Source organism: Arachis hypogaea, chromosome 3, assembly GCF_003086295.3.
Source record: "Arachis hypogaea cultivar Tifrunner chromosome 3, arahy.Tifrunner.gnm2.J5K5, whole genome shotgun sequence".
In the NCBI taxonomy this organism is placed as follows: Eukaryota; Viridiplantae; Streptophyta; class Magnoliopsida; order Fabales; family Fabaceae; genus Arachis; species Arachis hypogaea.
Genome location: NC_092038.1, coordinates 5,038,110 through 5,052,626, shown reverse-complemented (window position 1 = coordinate 5,052,626; position 14,517 = coordinate 5,038,110). Strand labels below are relative to the sequence as shown.

Sequence of the window (14,517 nt, the reverse complement as noted above, 5' to 3'; positions counted from 1 at the left end):
GAAAGTAGTTTTTATTGGTGTTGGACCTACTTGGATAAAACTTGGATAAAAAAATACTTGGATGTTTAGCATAGCCCAATTGTCAGGAATCGTTTAAAATTTTTTTATTAATTTTTATATATATTAATTAAATTTATTGTATAAGAATTAAAACATATCAATCATTTATAAAATTTTTTACTTATAAAAATTGAATAGATAATATACATATTAATAAGAATAATATTTTTTTTTTACATTTTGTTAATTGTTTTTTATTGGGTATGATATGAAGTATCATCCACTATGACCCATTATGACTGAGTCTGGTATAACCGGCCCATAAACCAAAAATTTGCTTAGCAGTGTCATTAATCATATGTTCATAACCAGGTCAAAAAAAAAAAATTATAAGCTCATAACTAATAATTATATCTCTAATATTTCATAAACCTCCATTGTACACATTGTATAAATATTTCATTGGCTCCTCGTATTTTCTTCTTCTAAAATTGTAACGAAATAAAAACATCAATTAAAATAAAAATTATGAGAGTTGGGATGATGTGGTAGTAGCTAGTAGCTAGGTAGTCTTGTATATATGAAAAAGTATAGGTAACTAACAATATTTTTGAACAATGTGTGAATAATGTGAATTAATAGAGTTAAAAGAGTAAATTAATTTTAAATTTAATTAGTAACATTAAATTAGAGTATAGTGTATTTTTATTTGATTGGTGGTTGTTCATGTTGTTCAAGATGTCATTGTTTACCTAACACTCCCCATTATATATATATATATATATATATATATATATATATATATATATATATATATATATATATATATATATATGCAATGCAAGTTGATGATGAAACTAACTAGAGTCTAATTACTTACTGAGCAAGCTAACCATGTGAGTTGAATGCAACTTTGTTGGTGATATGAAATTTGCAATTGAAGAATGAGACTTCACTCTTCAAAGGCTCCAAACTGTCGACATAAACGAAGTGTTGATGACGAAAACAATAAACTTGATTTAAATATGAGAGTTAGGTCCAATGTTCTGAAAATCGGTTCGAACCGGCCAGTCGAACCGTGAACCGGTCACTGTAGCGGTTCGAATAATAAGAAAAACCGCAAGATTTGAAAACCGGACTTGAACCGACGAACCGGTCGGTCGAACCGAATCGGGACCCGGCCGGTTTTTTAACATTGCCTCAATACGCTGCCGTTTTGTGCTGAGGGAACCCTAATTCCCTTTTCTGAGTTTTCTCCTTCGCAGCCTCCACTTCCTCGTTCCTCCATCTTCTCAGTTCTCAACTCCAGCCTCCCACAGAACAGAACACCACCCAGTTACCCACGAATCCAGGAGGCCCTCAACGCACTCACCGCCGTCGCACTCACCTCAACGCACTCACCTCCGTCACGCTTTCAGCACGGTGACGCCGTCACCAGCGTCGCGCCGTCAGCTCCCTGGCGCCGTGGGTCCGTCGCGCCTTCCGATACCTCGCGCAGTCAGCACCTTCCCGCCGTCAGCTCCGCCGCGCGCTCAGCTCCGTCGCGCCCTCAGCCACTTCGCATGTCACCTCTGTTGAGCTCTGCCTCTGAGAAAGCAGTAGAGAAGCGTTGTCCTTCGAGCTCTGAGAGAAAGCAACAGATTTCCTCATTTCCAGGTAATTTTTAATTTAGTTATGAACATGATTTTGTGATGCAATCCGATTCTGATGAAACTGTGCTCTGATGAACTGAACTCTGAGTCTCTACTCTCTGAAAACTGAAACTGTTATGAACTGATTTTGTGATTTCATTGATTCCGATGAACTGAACTCTGATGAACTGAACTCTGAGTCTCTACTCTCTGAAGGTGTTATGAACTGATTTTGTGATTTCATTGATTCTGATGAACTGTGAACTGTGAACTGTGATGAAAGTCATGAAACTGTGAACTCTGTGAACTGTGATGAAAGTCATGAAACTGTGATGAAATATGAACTAATTTTGTGATGCTTTTGTGAAAAAAGAATTTTTTGAACCTGAGATGTTGTACTTGTTCAGAGTGTTAAGACTTAAGAGTGCGGCATTCCACAACATGATAATCAAGTGTTACAGTTACAAAAATAATAAGAACAAGTTTTGAAATAATGCTTCTCATTTTCTGAGGGTACAACAGAGTGAGGACTAAGAAAATTAAAATTGTGGTTGGATCGACAAATTAAAGATAAGAATGGCTACATTATATTATGTTCAGTTCTTCAATTCATTGAGTATTCTTTTTTAATTGTGTGCCAGTTGTTGTTGAGCATCTCCATTTATTTATTTGCACTTGTGACATTTCTTTTATAAGAAATTGTACCACTAGTTTTGAATTTTGTAAGAATAATTAATGTGCACTTGTGACATTTCTTTTATAAGAATTTTTTGAACCTGAGATGTTGTACTTGTTCAGTTGTTTGTATACTCTGATTTTGAAATTTAGATGTTGTTTGTTCATTTATTGTGAACTTGAGAGTTGAGATTATTGGGTTGGATTGCTGGTAATATTTAGGTATGGAAGAAAGTATCAACCAAGACCTACCTGATAATATTTAGATGAGATTGATGCTGATTTAGATCAAGGTGGTGGTGGTGGTAGTACTAGTACATTTTATGCTGCACCACTTGCTTTTTCTGGTCCAAGTAGTGGAAATGAAGGTGATGAAATCAATGAGGCAAATCTGCAGCAAATTATGGAGGATTTTGATGATTGATGACAAAGTTGGATCATTTTGATGCTGCTATGTTATGTTTGATTGGTTGTTTGTTGACTTTTGAACTTTGAATTTGTATTTGAATGAGATTATAACATTTGGTTTATGTAGTACTTTTAATTTGAATGATATTTTAAAGTTTAGATTAGACTATAATTATATTTTCATGTGCTTATTTATATTTTAATTATTATTTTATTATAAAACGATTTTTACGGTTCAACCACAGTTAAATCGGTTGAACCTATGAACCAATGAACCAATGCCTAAAGCGGTTCGATGACCGGTTCGATTTTCAGAACCTTGGTTAGGTCCCCAATTTATTATATATTAAAAAACATTAATATATAATTATTAAATTTGATTGGATATATATTTAAATAAGTCCTTAATGAATTTTGCATCGGATATTTTTGTTTCTAAAAAATAAAAATTTTTTATTGCTTTCAGGTCTTAAATTTTATAAAATTAAGATATATAAGTCTATATTTTAGTTAGATTCGTTGTTTTTACTTAAACAAATAAGTCATAAAAAATGTGATAAAATAATCTATATATCTTACTTTTATAAATTTTAGGAATTCCAATGTAATGAAATTATCTTGAAAACAAAAATATTCGATACAAAATTTTTTAGAAATATATTTGAGTATATCTTTTTATTATTTTAATACAATATAATTTTTATTAAAAAACAAATATCGAAAAAATAAATTTAGCGATAATTGTATTTGTAAATTTTATTATTTAAATTTAATTATGATTATAGGAGAAATTAACCCATATTATCGGCATAGAATGATGTTAACACGTGGCAATTTGGGAGCACTACGACACTTGGTTAATAATAATAGGGAAAGTACGAGGAGCCAATGAAATATTTATACAATGTGTACAATGGAGGTTTATGAAATATTAGAGATATAATTATTAGTGTTACCTTTTTTCATCAACTGAAATTTTTGGGATGAGTGGTATCATGACATGGTTTTAGAGTGATATCATATTCATTTTGTAACTCAATAATCCATTATATACATTGTACAAATAGTTCATTGTCTCCCTAGCGGGATCCTAATAGAAGACATATAAAAAATAACGAGTATAATATGAGTATATGACTATATTCTTGTGTATTCCTTCAAGCATTCTTTATGAGTGATATTATAAGATTAGGAAATTCCAATATTTCAACGTCCATCATCAATTGGAAAATCTTGTTCTTAAATCGAAGAAAGAACTCGTCCATGACTTGTTCTCCAAATTGTGTCTTCAAAAGGGGTTCTGTAGCAGCTCGAGTGTATTTAGTTATAAACTGTGCCCTCTTATTTAGATCAAGTTTATTCTTCTCATCATCAACATCTTCATTTATGTTGGCATCCCAACCCAGTACCACAGATTCCAACCTTTGAAGGGTGAAAGATCCTTCATCCTCAATTACTTCTTTAGCTTCCTCTATTGTTGGATCATATAATGGTAAATTAAACGACTCCAATTTTATCTCTTCAATCAAATTCTACAACAAATACCATTACAACATCTTATTATATAGTGCAAAATTTTAAAATATCGAGAGCATCTCTAATGTTTAGTTTTAATTTCATTTCTTTTTGAGTCCTACATAATACTATTTAAGTATTTGTGGGATCATATATCATAAATACTAATATTCTAGAAATATTTAAAATTTTTCTTATAATATAATGTTTAAACAAACCAAAATTACCTCTAAGACCATGTCATTGAGTGTTGTGCCAATTATGGTCCAAGCAGTTCTGATATCACAAGTTTTGTCCCTTCCGAATAACGTGAGAACCATTCCACCTCCAGCCACCACTTCTTGTGAACGTAATTTCAGAAACAATTTAAAGTCTTTCTGGAATTGTTCAAGATATGCTTTATGCATTCCTGGAGGACTTGTGCTTGTTAAGTGTGCATTTTCCTTATTAACCAACTCCTGTGGAGCCTATTATTCAAAACAAACATGATAATTAATGACAGTAAAATTATATAGCATGTGATTTTAGTTCCATTAAGTACTAGTATTATGTAACTTTAATTTGTTATTATTCAATTTACAAAATCATGTTGGCCTTACCTTAGAAAGCCAATGGAGACTATAAGAGGAATGAACCAAGTGTATGGAATTATCAGGAAATAACCACTTGTAGAATGAACCAGGAGTTGCATTAATAAAACATGGACCAAAATTATGTCCCTTATTTTCTTCTAGGCTTTCCAAGAATTGAGGGAGTGATTTAATGATGCTATTGAAATCATTCCCAAATAGATCATTCAAGAAAAACTGAAAAACCGGTAGTTTAAGATTCAATTTACAAGTAACAGTATCAATAATGTTGATGACATTAGATAGCAAGTAAAGAGTATTGGGTCCTGAAGAACATCCTAAATCAGCCACAACGAAACACTGAGGATGAATAATACTTTATAGTCTCGTCATATTCTCCTCTAATATGGGTTTTGCCTTCATCATCACCTTTTTCTGTCAACATTATATTCATATATTAGTGTCTAATAACATAACAATGATAATAATATCACCAACATTCATGATCGATTGGACTAGTACTCCCAATTAAGATATTTTTCTTCTACAACTATATCATTCTGGAACTAGATAGCTCTATGTGAAAATGTGCATATGATTTTCGTTTTTATTTTCTGTTTTTAATTTTAGTATTTTTATTTTAAAATTATGTAAAAAATAAAAAGTGAAAACAAAAATAGATTTTTCTTCGCTTGTTTTTGTTGCTATTTCATTATTCTTTATAAAATCCTAAAAAATAAAAATAACAAAATACAAACTAAACATATCATACATTTTTTTAAAGGGGAATGCTAAGAGAATAATGATTATATTGAACGACATGAACAATCATCAATCAAATAAAAACACACTACATTTTCAAATTAACCCTCTAAATTTTAATATTAAAATAACTTTTCATACACTAGTAAAATAAACATCCAATATATCTATTGTTTATATTGTTTAATATTTTCATTGTCTACCTATACTTTTTCTTCTTTAAAAAAAAAGTTAAGCTTGAACTTGAGACGTATTAAGAAGAGACGAAAAAAATAGTAAAATTTTATATTGGACCATAAACTTTTAAAGTAGCCACCTTAGGAGTTGATTTTTTCTTTTTGTTAGTGGTTAGTTAGTATAAAAAACTTTCAAATTTTGAGAACGATTAGTTTCTAAACTTGTTAAAAAATAAATACAATTCAAAAGGGTAGGTAAAAAGTAATAGCTAATAAACAAATATTATAATTAAAAATAGAGACCAGTTTAGAGCTGACTAAAAAAAGAAAGATGCATGTTCAAGTAATTAACCAAGTGCCTAATAGTTTGGGACATGAACAAAGTTTATAGAGAAATAGAGAGAATATATAATAATAATAATAATATTTATGTGCCTGTAACAAAGAGTTATTAGCGTAGCTATTATCTCCGATGCCATCATTCATGTGGAGGACTTGCTGTGTATCCATTCCTCCATCTAAGTGAGGTGCTTTCTTTGTTGCCATTGGTGGCACCTTCAAATATTTATGATCAAAGTCTAAAACATACACCACATATGTATAGTACTAATCTTAAGACAAAGTTTAAAATTATATACACATGAAAGGACTTACTTAATAAATAAAATTGCAATTTGTCAATAACAGAGGACATACCACCAATATTTTATTTAATGTATTTTCTTTTTTACCTTTGATCCATTTGGGATATTGTCTCAGTGCTCCACCTTTGTAATTTTAAAAACTTAAAAGAGTTCTCAACAATATTGTTACTGTCCAATATGAGTTAAAAAATGAACATCACTGATCGAATACTAGGGATAATAAACATCTTATGTCATGAAGCTATTCATCCCAAAAGCTTAAGTTGATTTTGGGGTTCACCAAAAAATTCGATCGAACTCTTGATTTTTCAGATCTAGATCTCTGATACTATGTCATGAAACCACTCATCTCAAAAGCTTAAGCGGATGGGAAAAGGTAACACTAATGGTTATATCTCTAATACTGAATCGGACATATCTAAACTTCTATTGTATACATTGTACAAATATTCCATTAACTCCCTATACTTCCTCAATAAGTTATTTGAGATAGATATTACTCGATTTGGATGAAGTTATATTTTTTTTTTAAGGGTTGTATATTTTAGCTGCTAAGAAAAGAATATTGAATATAGATATTATAAAAATATATTTTAACATTCAAGTTAATAAAAGAAAAATATATATTTTAGCGACTAAGAATATAGAATATAAATATTATAAAAAGATATTTTAACACTCAAGTTAATAAAAAAATATTCTTATAGAAAAGAATATGTGCTTACCTTTTTTTATCTTCGTGTTTTTATAAGAAAAATATACTTTTTTATAGAGTTATAACGTAAGAATAACTGCTATTTTTTAGATGTTTTATTGGTTACGACTAAATTGTAATGATTAAATTGAATATTAAACTTATCATTTTTTTTAATTCAAACATTTCTTAAGAATTGACATGAAATTTATTAATTTACACATACAATTTTTGACAAAGTATTTGTAGCATCTATATGCAAAGTGCAATGCAATTTTATTCTTGGTCTACAAAAACTTAATGGTAACAGGCATATACTCTTTTCATTCGGCTATATATGGTCATTGTTCAACATCAACAACGACAAAACTTAATTGAACAAAATAAATAGTAGAATTTTATGGTCACCCGTAATAAATAAAATTAAAAATTGTCAATGGAACCATTAATATACGTACTTTCCATGCTATGCATGCAGCCTATAATTAATTCAGAAATCTTGTATGTATACGAAAGGTCTCAAATCTCAAAGGTTGTTTGCTCCAACATGCAGGTCACGAAATTAAACTGGTTATCACTCAAACCAATTTTTTTTGTTGGTAAGTTATAGCATGTCTCTCTTTTTCAGTATAATGAAATCACTTCATCATTTTAAAATTATAGTTAAAAGACATATTATTTTTTAAATAGGGTCTTTTTCTTGTTCTTGGTCATAAAATTTTTGAAATATTATAAAACTACTTATTCATTAAAAAAGGAAATATATTAACATTAACATTTTTTTATCTATAAAAATTTTAAGTGTGACAAAAATAATGAATTTTCTTATTATTTTTCTTCTCCTAATTAATCTTGTAAAACGTGATCTCATACCACCATATAAAACTTAAATAAAACTAAAAGAAAAACATGAGAGAAAAAATGTAGTATGTGTAAGAAATAGTATTTCAGTATTCAGTATTCACCCATAATAACTTAACAAATTTTCGAAGGCATACTATTGAATTAATTATAAGTTAACATAGTGAGACTCATATTAAAAACTTATCTTGAAATAAAGGTCTCTAGTATTTTTTATACCAATCACTAGTGTTCGGGATCTAATTTTTCTAAAGACTAATACTTTATGTATTTTGTTTTCTTAATTGAGATCCAACTAATGGTAAATAGTTAATTATAATTTTTTCCTTGTTGGGTTAGATACTTATAACAGGATAATGAAGAGATTGAATAAGATGTAAATTATGCAATCCAATCAGGTTGGTCAAAATAGCGGAATGTGTCTGATTTTATATGTGACAAAAAAGTACCTTTAAAACTTAAAGGTAAATTCTATCGCACTACTATCAGATCGGCTATGATATATGATACAGAGTGTTGGGCGAATAAATGGGAGCACGGACATAAGTTAAGTATGGTGGAGAAGAAGATGTTGAGATGGATAAGTGGTCATATGCGATTGGATAGAATAAGAAACAAAGATATAAGAGAGAGAGTTGAAGTAGTATCTATTGTAGAAAAGATGGTAGAATTGTGTCTTAGGTGGTTTGGACATGTGAGAAGAAGAGCGATAGAGCATCCAGTCAAGAGGGTGGATGAGATGGAAGATAGATAAGAAGTGAAAGATAGAGAAATATGAGATCTACATGTAAATGGTCTCTTTTGTAGATATGATACATAATAGAGTTCAATGACATCGTTTAATCCATGTAACCAATCGGATCTAGTGGGATAAGACTTTGTTTTTGTTTTTGTTGTTTTTGTTATTGTCGTTGGTTAGATACTTATGAAGTGTTTTGATTGGTGAAGAGGCAAATTGTTATAAACTTTTATTTTAAGATAATATATCTGCTCAATATGACACTCATTACATTTATTAAATTAACTTTCTTATCAAGAAGAAAAATATTCTAGAAATAAGATTATAAATATTCGGTACTCATATACCTTTTTATTTCCAATATTCTCCTCACTTCAATTGAAGTGACTGTTCAAAGTGAAAATGCTTTCATCCACGTAATTTTGTTCCTTTCCCCTTAGGTCAGGAATTTTAATTAACCCACTTGGCAACTAAGAATATAACACAAGATTTTTAGACAAGAATATGAGACACGGGTATTAATAGTTCCTTCTCAACCCAAAATAGAGAAAGACATATGCTTTGGGAAATGCTCTTACATGCATGCCGTTATTGCACGTAAAAAGAATCAGCGTGCCCTCTTCATGACATGACACTCAATTGATAGAAAAAAAAATTTCATGGTATTCGCTAACAGATTGATTAATAATTAATTTATTATAAATTTAGATTTTATTTAAAAATTTATTATTAATTAATAAATTGATGTATATACAACACAAAATTCAAACTTTGATACTGACTTAAACTAACTATTTGACCAACCTAAATTAAGTTGATGGTAAAAATTCAGGTGTAGTCGACTTTACGTGAAGTTGATAACTGAGAGTTGTTAAATGAAAATTTAGTCAAATCAGTCAAATCATCTAACAACTCTCAGTTATCAACTTCACGCGAAATCTAATACACTGAGTTTCTACCTAAGTTGATAAACTTTTATCTAATTTAGTAATTTCTCACTGATAATATAATTTTTCAATTTTAATACTCGAATTGATATCTCTGGATAAGGGACCATGGTTTACCATCATGAATACATGTTTTAATTCTCTTATTCATACTTGTACTATACTAAGTTTATACAATATTTACACAATAATAGGTGGAGTAAAAATAATGACATTATTCTAAACTTGATTAACAACCTACTCATACACTACAATCCCCCCCCCCCCCCCAATACAGCACTTTATTTACATATTTTCTACAATATATTCCCTTTCTTTCCCTCCTATTTTCAAGTTCAAAATTGAAAAGGTTTCAAGCTAGAGAGTAATTTTCTTCTTCTCTTCGGAGCCTTTGTTGTCTTGCAATGAAGGCCTCAATGGTGCGACGAAATTCTTCATTGCTCATGTTATCTTCAGGGTATGAATCTCCTTCTTCTTCCTCCTCTTTAGTGGGAGCATGTACAATAGCTTTGATTTTCTTCTCTGTTTCACACCGTCGTAAATCGCCACCTCGTTGCTCGTTGCGGTTCGCACGGGGGAGAATCTCTGTTTGACACCTTCTATATTTCTTCATCTCCAAGCAATTATTCACTTCCCCTGTTTCCATGCTCTGTTTCTCTACATCACACTTGTTATTTCCAGCATCAATTCCTTTGCTCCTTAAGCCAAAATTCGCTTCTTTTCTTAAAAAGATTCCATTGTTTTCTTGGTGTTTCACCATGTTTCTATTGATTCTTTTATTCTTTGTGCTATCCTCACTTTTTATTCCCTCCTTTTCAATGGGATCCTCTGTTTCTATCCCCTGTTTTGCTCTGTTTTTTAGTTTTTTTTCTTGGACTTTCTGTTTCTTTGTTGCATTATGGAGAAATTCTTGGTAAAGATGGTCCTCCGAATCTTTTCTCCTAGAGCCTTGAGCCGAAAACTGCCCCGACTGAGCAAAAAGAGCGATGATTATTGCGTTTCCAATGAGGAAAACGAACCTAGGATTGTTAACAAACATCGACAAGTCCCTAAAGTACTCGCTCGAGGTCTTAACTGCAACCGGGAGGCGTAGAGAGAGCCTTGAGATCAAAACTAGAACAACACACACCTCAAGGAAGCGTAATATGCCTGTGATCCTTCGAAGCTTGCGATTCTTAAGGGTTGCGTTGGCTTTCTCAGCTTGAAGATTATGGAAACTGAATGAATCCATTGCTCCAAAGGTGTTAAGAGCTATGTGAATTATGAAAGTGCTTTTTTTGGTTAAAGGAGAAGCAACTTTTTTTTTTTTAGTTTTTAAAATAATTCTCACTCAAAAGGGGATGGAAGCTTGTGAATAGCAGTGAGACTAAACATGTATTTGAAAGCATAGAAGAGAGAAATCACTGCGGCAGTTCTTGCACTTTGAAGCATAGAAACAAAACAAAGAAAGTGAAGAGTGAGTGAGTGAGTGATGAGTGAGTGAAACAGAGCTCCTCTGTTTTTTGATTTGTTGGAAGACGGTTTTTTTAGTTCCTCTTGTTTGCTCTTTATTTATAGGGTGGAAATGGAATCTTATCTTTCTTTTGTTTTTCAGAAAAAATTATTTTTTTGGTGTAATTATTTTGCAATTCATTACTTAAGTATTTTAAGATGGAATATGGGTTTTATTAGAAGTATGAGACCATAGTCATGTTTTAATTTAGAATTTTAAGTCAATATTAAAATAATTATGTTACGTATACAAAAAATTCAATTACTAAATCTGTTCGTTTGTGTAAAATATTATTGAAATATAAAATTGTAAAAATATATAAACTAATACATATATTTATATAAAAATATATAATAACTATTTTAGTGTATGATTTTTAGTATTATAGTATACACATAATATAATATTTTTGTTTCATAAAAAAAAATAATATAATATTTTTGTACATTAAAAAATCAGTCATTTTATTTCTAACTTATTAAGCTTTTCAAAAAAGAAGGGCATTTGTTTTTTCTTCTCAATATTCCTTTATCTACTTTAGTTTCACTTTTTGTTGTTTTATCAAGGTGTCTCCTTTTTTGACAATAAGTCATGCACTAAACTAGATTAGTGGCATATCCACATTCCACATAATAAAGTTTTAAAGTTGTTATTAAAGAGAATTGTTAAAATTTATAAAATGACTAAAATACTATAAATTTTTTTATTTTTTTAGAAAAATATTTTACAATTAAAGATCCACAAGTGCTCTTAGCACTTCTTAACAAAAAGTTTAAATGTATACCTAGTGTGAACAAAACAAAATTTGGTTTAAAGAAAAAATATTATCTTTATTAAGTATTAACTATTATTGAGTTAGTCACCTACTTCGGTAAAGGTATCCTTTAAGTTAATGGAGATAGATTCTTCTAAAAAATGAAGCATATGTGGAAAAGGATTGATAGCAAAGAGAATAATATTAGGAAGAATGCTATGGGCAGTAATTTTGGTGATTTATAGCCATTAAATAGTCATCAAAATAGTTTTAATAGTATGAGATTAGTGTGAAAGTAAAATTTCATCCAATAGCTCATTTTTTATTGTTGATTACATACTGACCAAAATTTAATAAAGTTATTATTCTTAGACTTTTCCTAATATTAATTCAATACTAAATTAGTACGGTTTTCAATATAGATGTTATAACAACTAAAGACACAGAATCATGATTTTGTTTACCACTATCATCATATTATATTTGTGTTTTTTATTGTATAAATAAGATTGCTGAAAATTATTTATGCAAAAAAGTATAGAATATTTAATCGAACAATAATGCACTTTGTTTTCTTGATTGCAAAGTGTTGAACCTAATTAGGGGCTATCAACAGCACCTGAAATTTCTTCATGTTACAAGATCAAAAATAAAGTAATACTAAAAAGGAAAAGCTATATAATTTATTTGTTATTTACCTTCTAAGTATAAAATAATTTAAAATTTACTTTATAATGCTTTTTGTAGCAATCATTATATGCATATATGATATATTGTTATTTTATTCTTAAACATGATCATGCTTAAATTGATGAATGAACTTAAGGACAAAAGTAATGATTAGGCTTATAATATATACTAATAACATGTCTATAATAAAAAATATTAATATTATTTACACATCCCAAATTAATGTTTAGTTGAGACATCACATAAATTTAAGGATAAAAATATCATAAATAAACACATAACAGCAAGTGCAAAATTATAGATTTTTATAGCAACAAATGCCTTAAGAGCACTAATTAAAATTACATATGTAAGATTTTTTTTAGTATGTATACATTTTTATATGATAAATATTTTAAAAGTTTGAAATTGTTACCTTTTTATTACAAACTTTTATATTTAATATCTTAGTTAATATCTTTAGGATATTTATCAGCTAGATTCTAAAATAATTTGTCTTGGTAGTGAAATTTGTGGGATAATCATCACTGTTCAATAATAGCAACATGTCCCATGAATCCGCAACTAATTTTCTTCATGGCTAAGAGAAAGGCCACGCACTCTTCCTTTAATTTCCCAATATCTAATTATTATTAGAGTAAAGTATTAAATTGGTCTCTTATCTTTTAGACTAATTTTATTTTAGTCTTTAAAATTTAAACGGTTCTATTTAAAGTCAAAAAAATTTCATTTAACTTCAATATACCGTAAGATTAAAGTTAAATAATTAACAGAATATCAATTATAGATTAAAGTTAAATACATTTTATGATAATAGTACAAAAATAAAGTCAATAATTTTAAGAATAAGTACAAGTTTTAAAGACACAAAATCAACTGTAGATACATCAATACATTTATTTATTATTCTCTTTAGCCTATAGAAAATATTTTATTTAATTGTAAGAAAAATGATAAATAAATGTATTGATCCATCTACGGTTAATTTTGTGTCTATAGAATTTGTATTTGTTTTCCAGATTATCGATCTTGTTCTTGTACTGCTGTCATGTAGAACAATCCGTTAATTATTTAATTTTGACCTCACGATATAACTATATTGAAGCTAAATAAAACTTTTTTAAATTTAAATAGAACACTTTAAACTTTAAAAACCAAAACAGATACGATCAAACGTAAGAAACTAATTTAATATACTTTATCCTATTATTTATATCAAATATCCTAATTATTTATACTGTATATTTTAATTCCAATATATATATAATAATTAATTTTATAGTTAATTTTTTTATGCATATGACACTTTTGTATTTATATATGTATTGTCTCAAGGCCCCAATGCTTGAAATTAAAGAACTTAGATTTAACTTTCCAATGGTCTCCACTCCCCACAGTCCTTGTTTTGTCCCCATGGCCCCACCAATAATACAATATAACATTGGGGATATGTAACTTTTGCATTCTTGATGGAACATAGTGTGCAGGAAGAACATTATAATAATAATAATAATAATAATAATAATAATAATAATAATAATAATAATAATAATAATAATATATTATTATTATTATTATTGTCCAAGAAGAAGAAAATTATTCACGAATGATAATTACTTATATTATTCTTGTTGCATTATTTATGCGATGCATCTGGTTTGGATGAGTAGATGTTAAGTGTTAACTACTAACTAGAATCAATGCCTTAAAGGCATAATAAACAGTCGAATATAAAATGAGATGCCATTAGTATATATTTTATATTATTCTTGGTTTATTGTGATAGATTTGAGTTTTATTATATGGATATGGTTCCGGATTCCTTATAATTGAACACACATGCATCATGTTATGTTGACAACAAAAAAGATAAATATATTTTGAAAAGAAATTCAAAATTATGCGTGTATGTAACGTGTAGGATTCATCATATATATTCATGAATTAGGATATTGACTTG

At 29.1% G+C, this 14,517-nt stretch overlaps 2 protein-coding genes across 2 annotated transcripts; both read right to left on the bottom strand.

The window, feature by feature from the left end:
* Nucleotides 1-3,871: 3,871 nt before the first annotated feature.
* Nucleotides 3,872-6,282, bottom strand: LOC112771893 (probable caffeine synthase MTL2). Its single transcript, XM_025816731.1, has 4 exons — nt 6,172-6,282; nt 4,829-5,035; nt 4,457-4,696; nt 3,872-4,246 (listed from the first exon to the last, which is right to left on the bottom strand). Exons 1-4 carry the CDS (start codon nt 6,280-6,282, stop codon nt 3,872-3,874), a joined length of 933 nt encoding a protein of 310 aa, XP_025672516.1.
* A 3,451-nt stretch (nt 6,283-9,733) lies between these two features.
* LOC112789000 (uncharacterized) lies at nt 9,734-11,143 on the bottom strand. The gene has a single exon (XM_025830698.3). It carries the CDS (start codon nt 10,850-10,852, stop codon nt 9,974-9,976), a length of 879 nt encoding a protein of 292 aa, XP_025686483.1. The 5' UTR covers nt 10,853-11,143; the 3' UTR covers nt 9,734-9,973.
* Between the last annotated feature and the right edge of the window lie 3,374 nt (nt 11,144-14,517).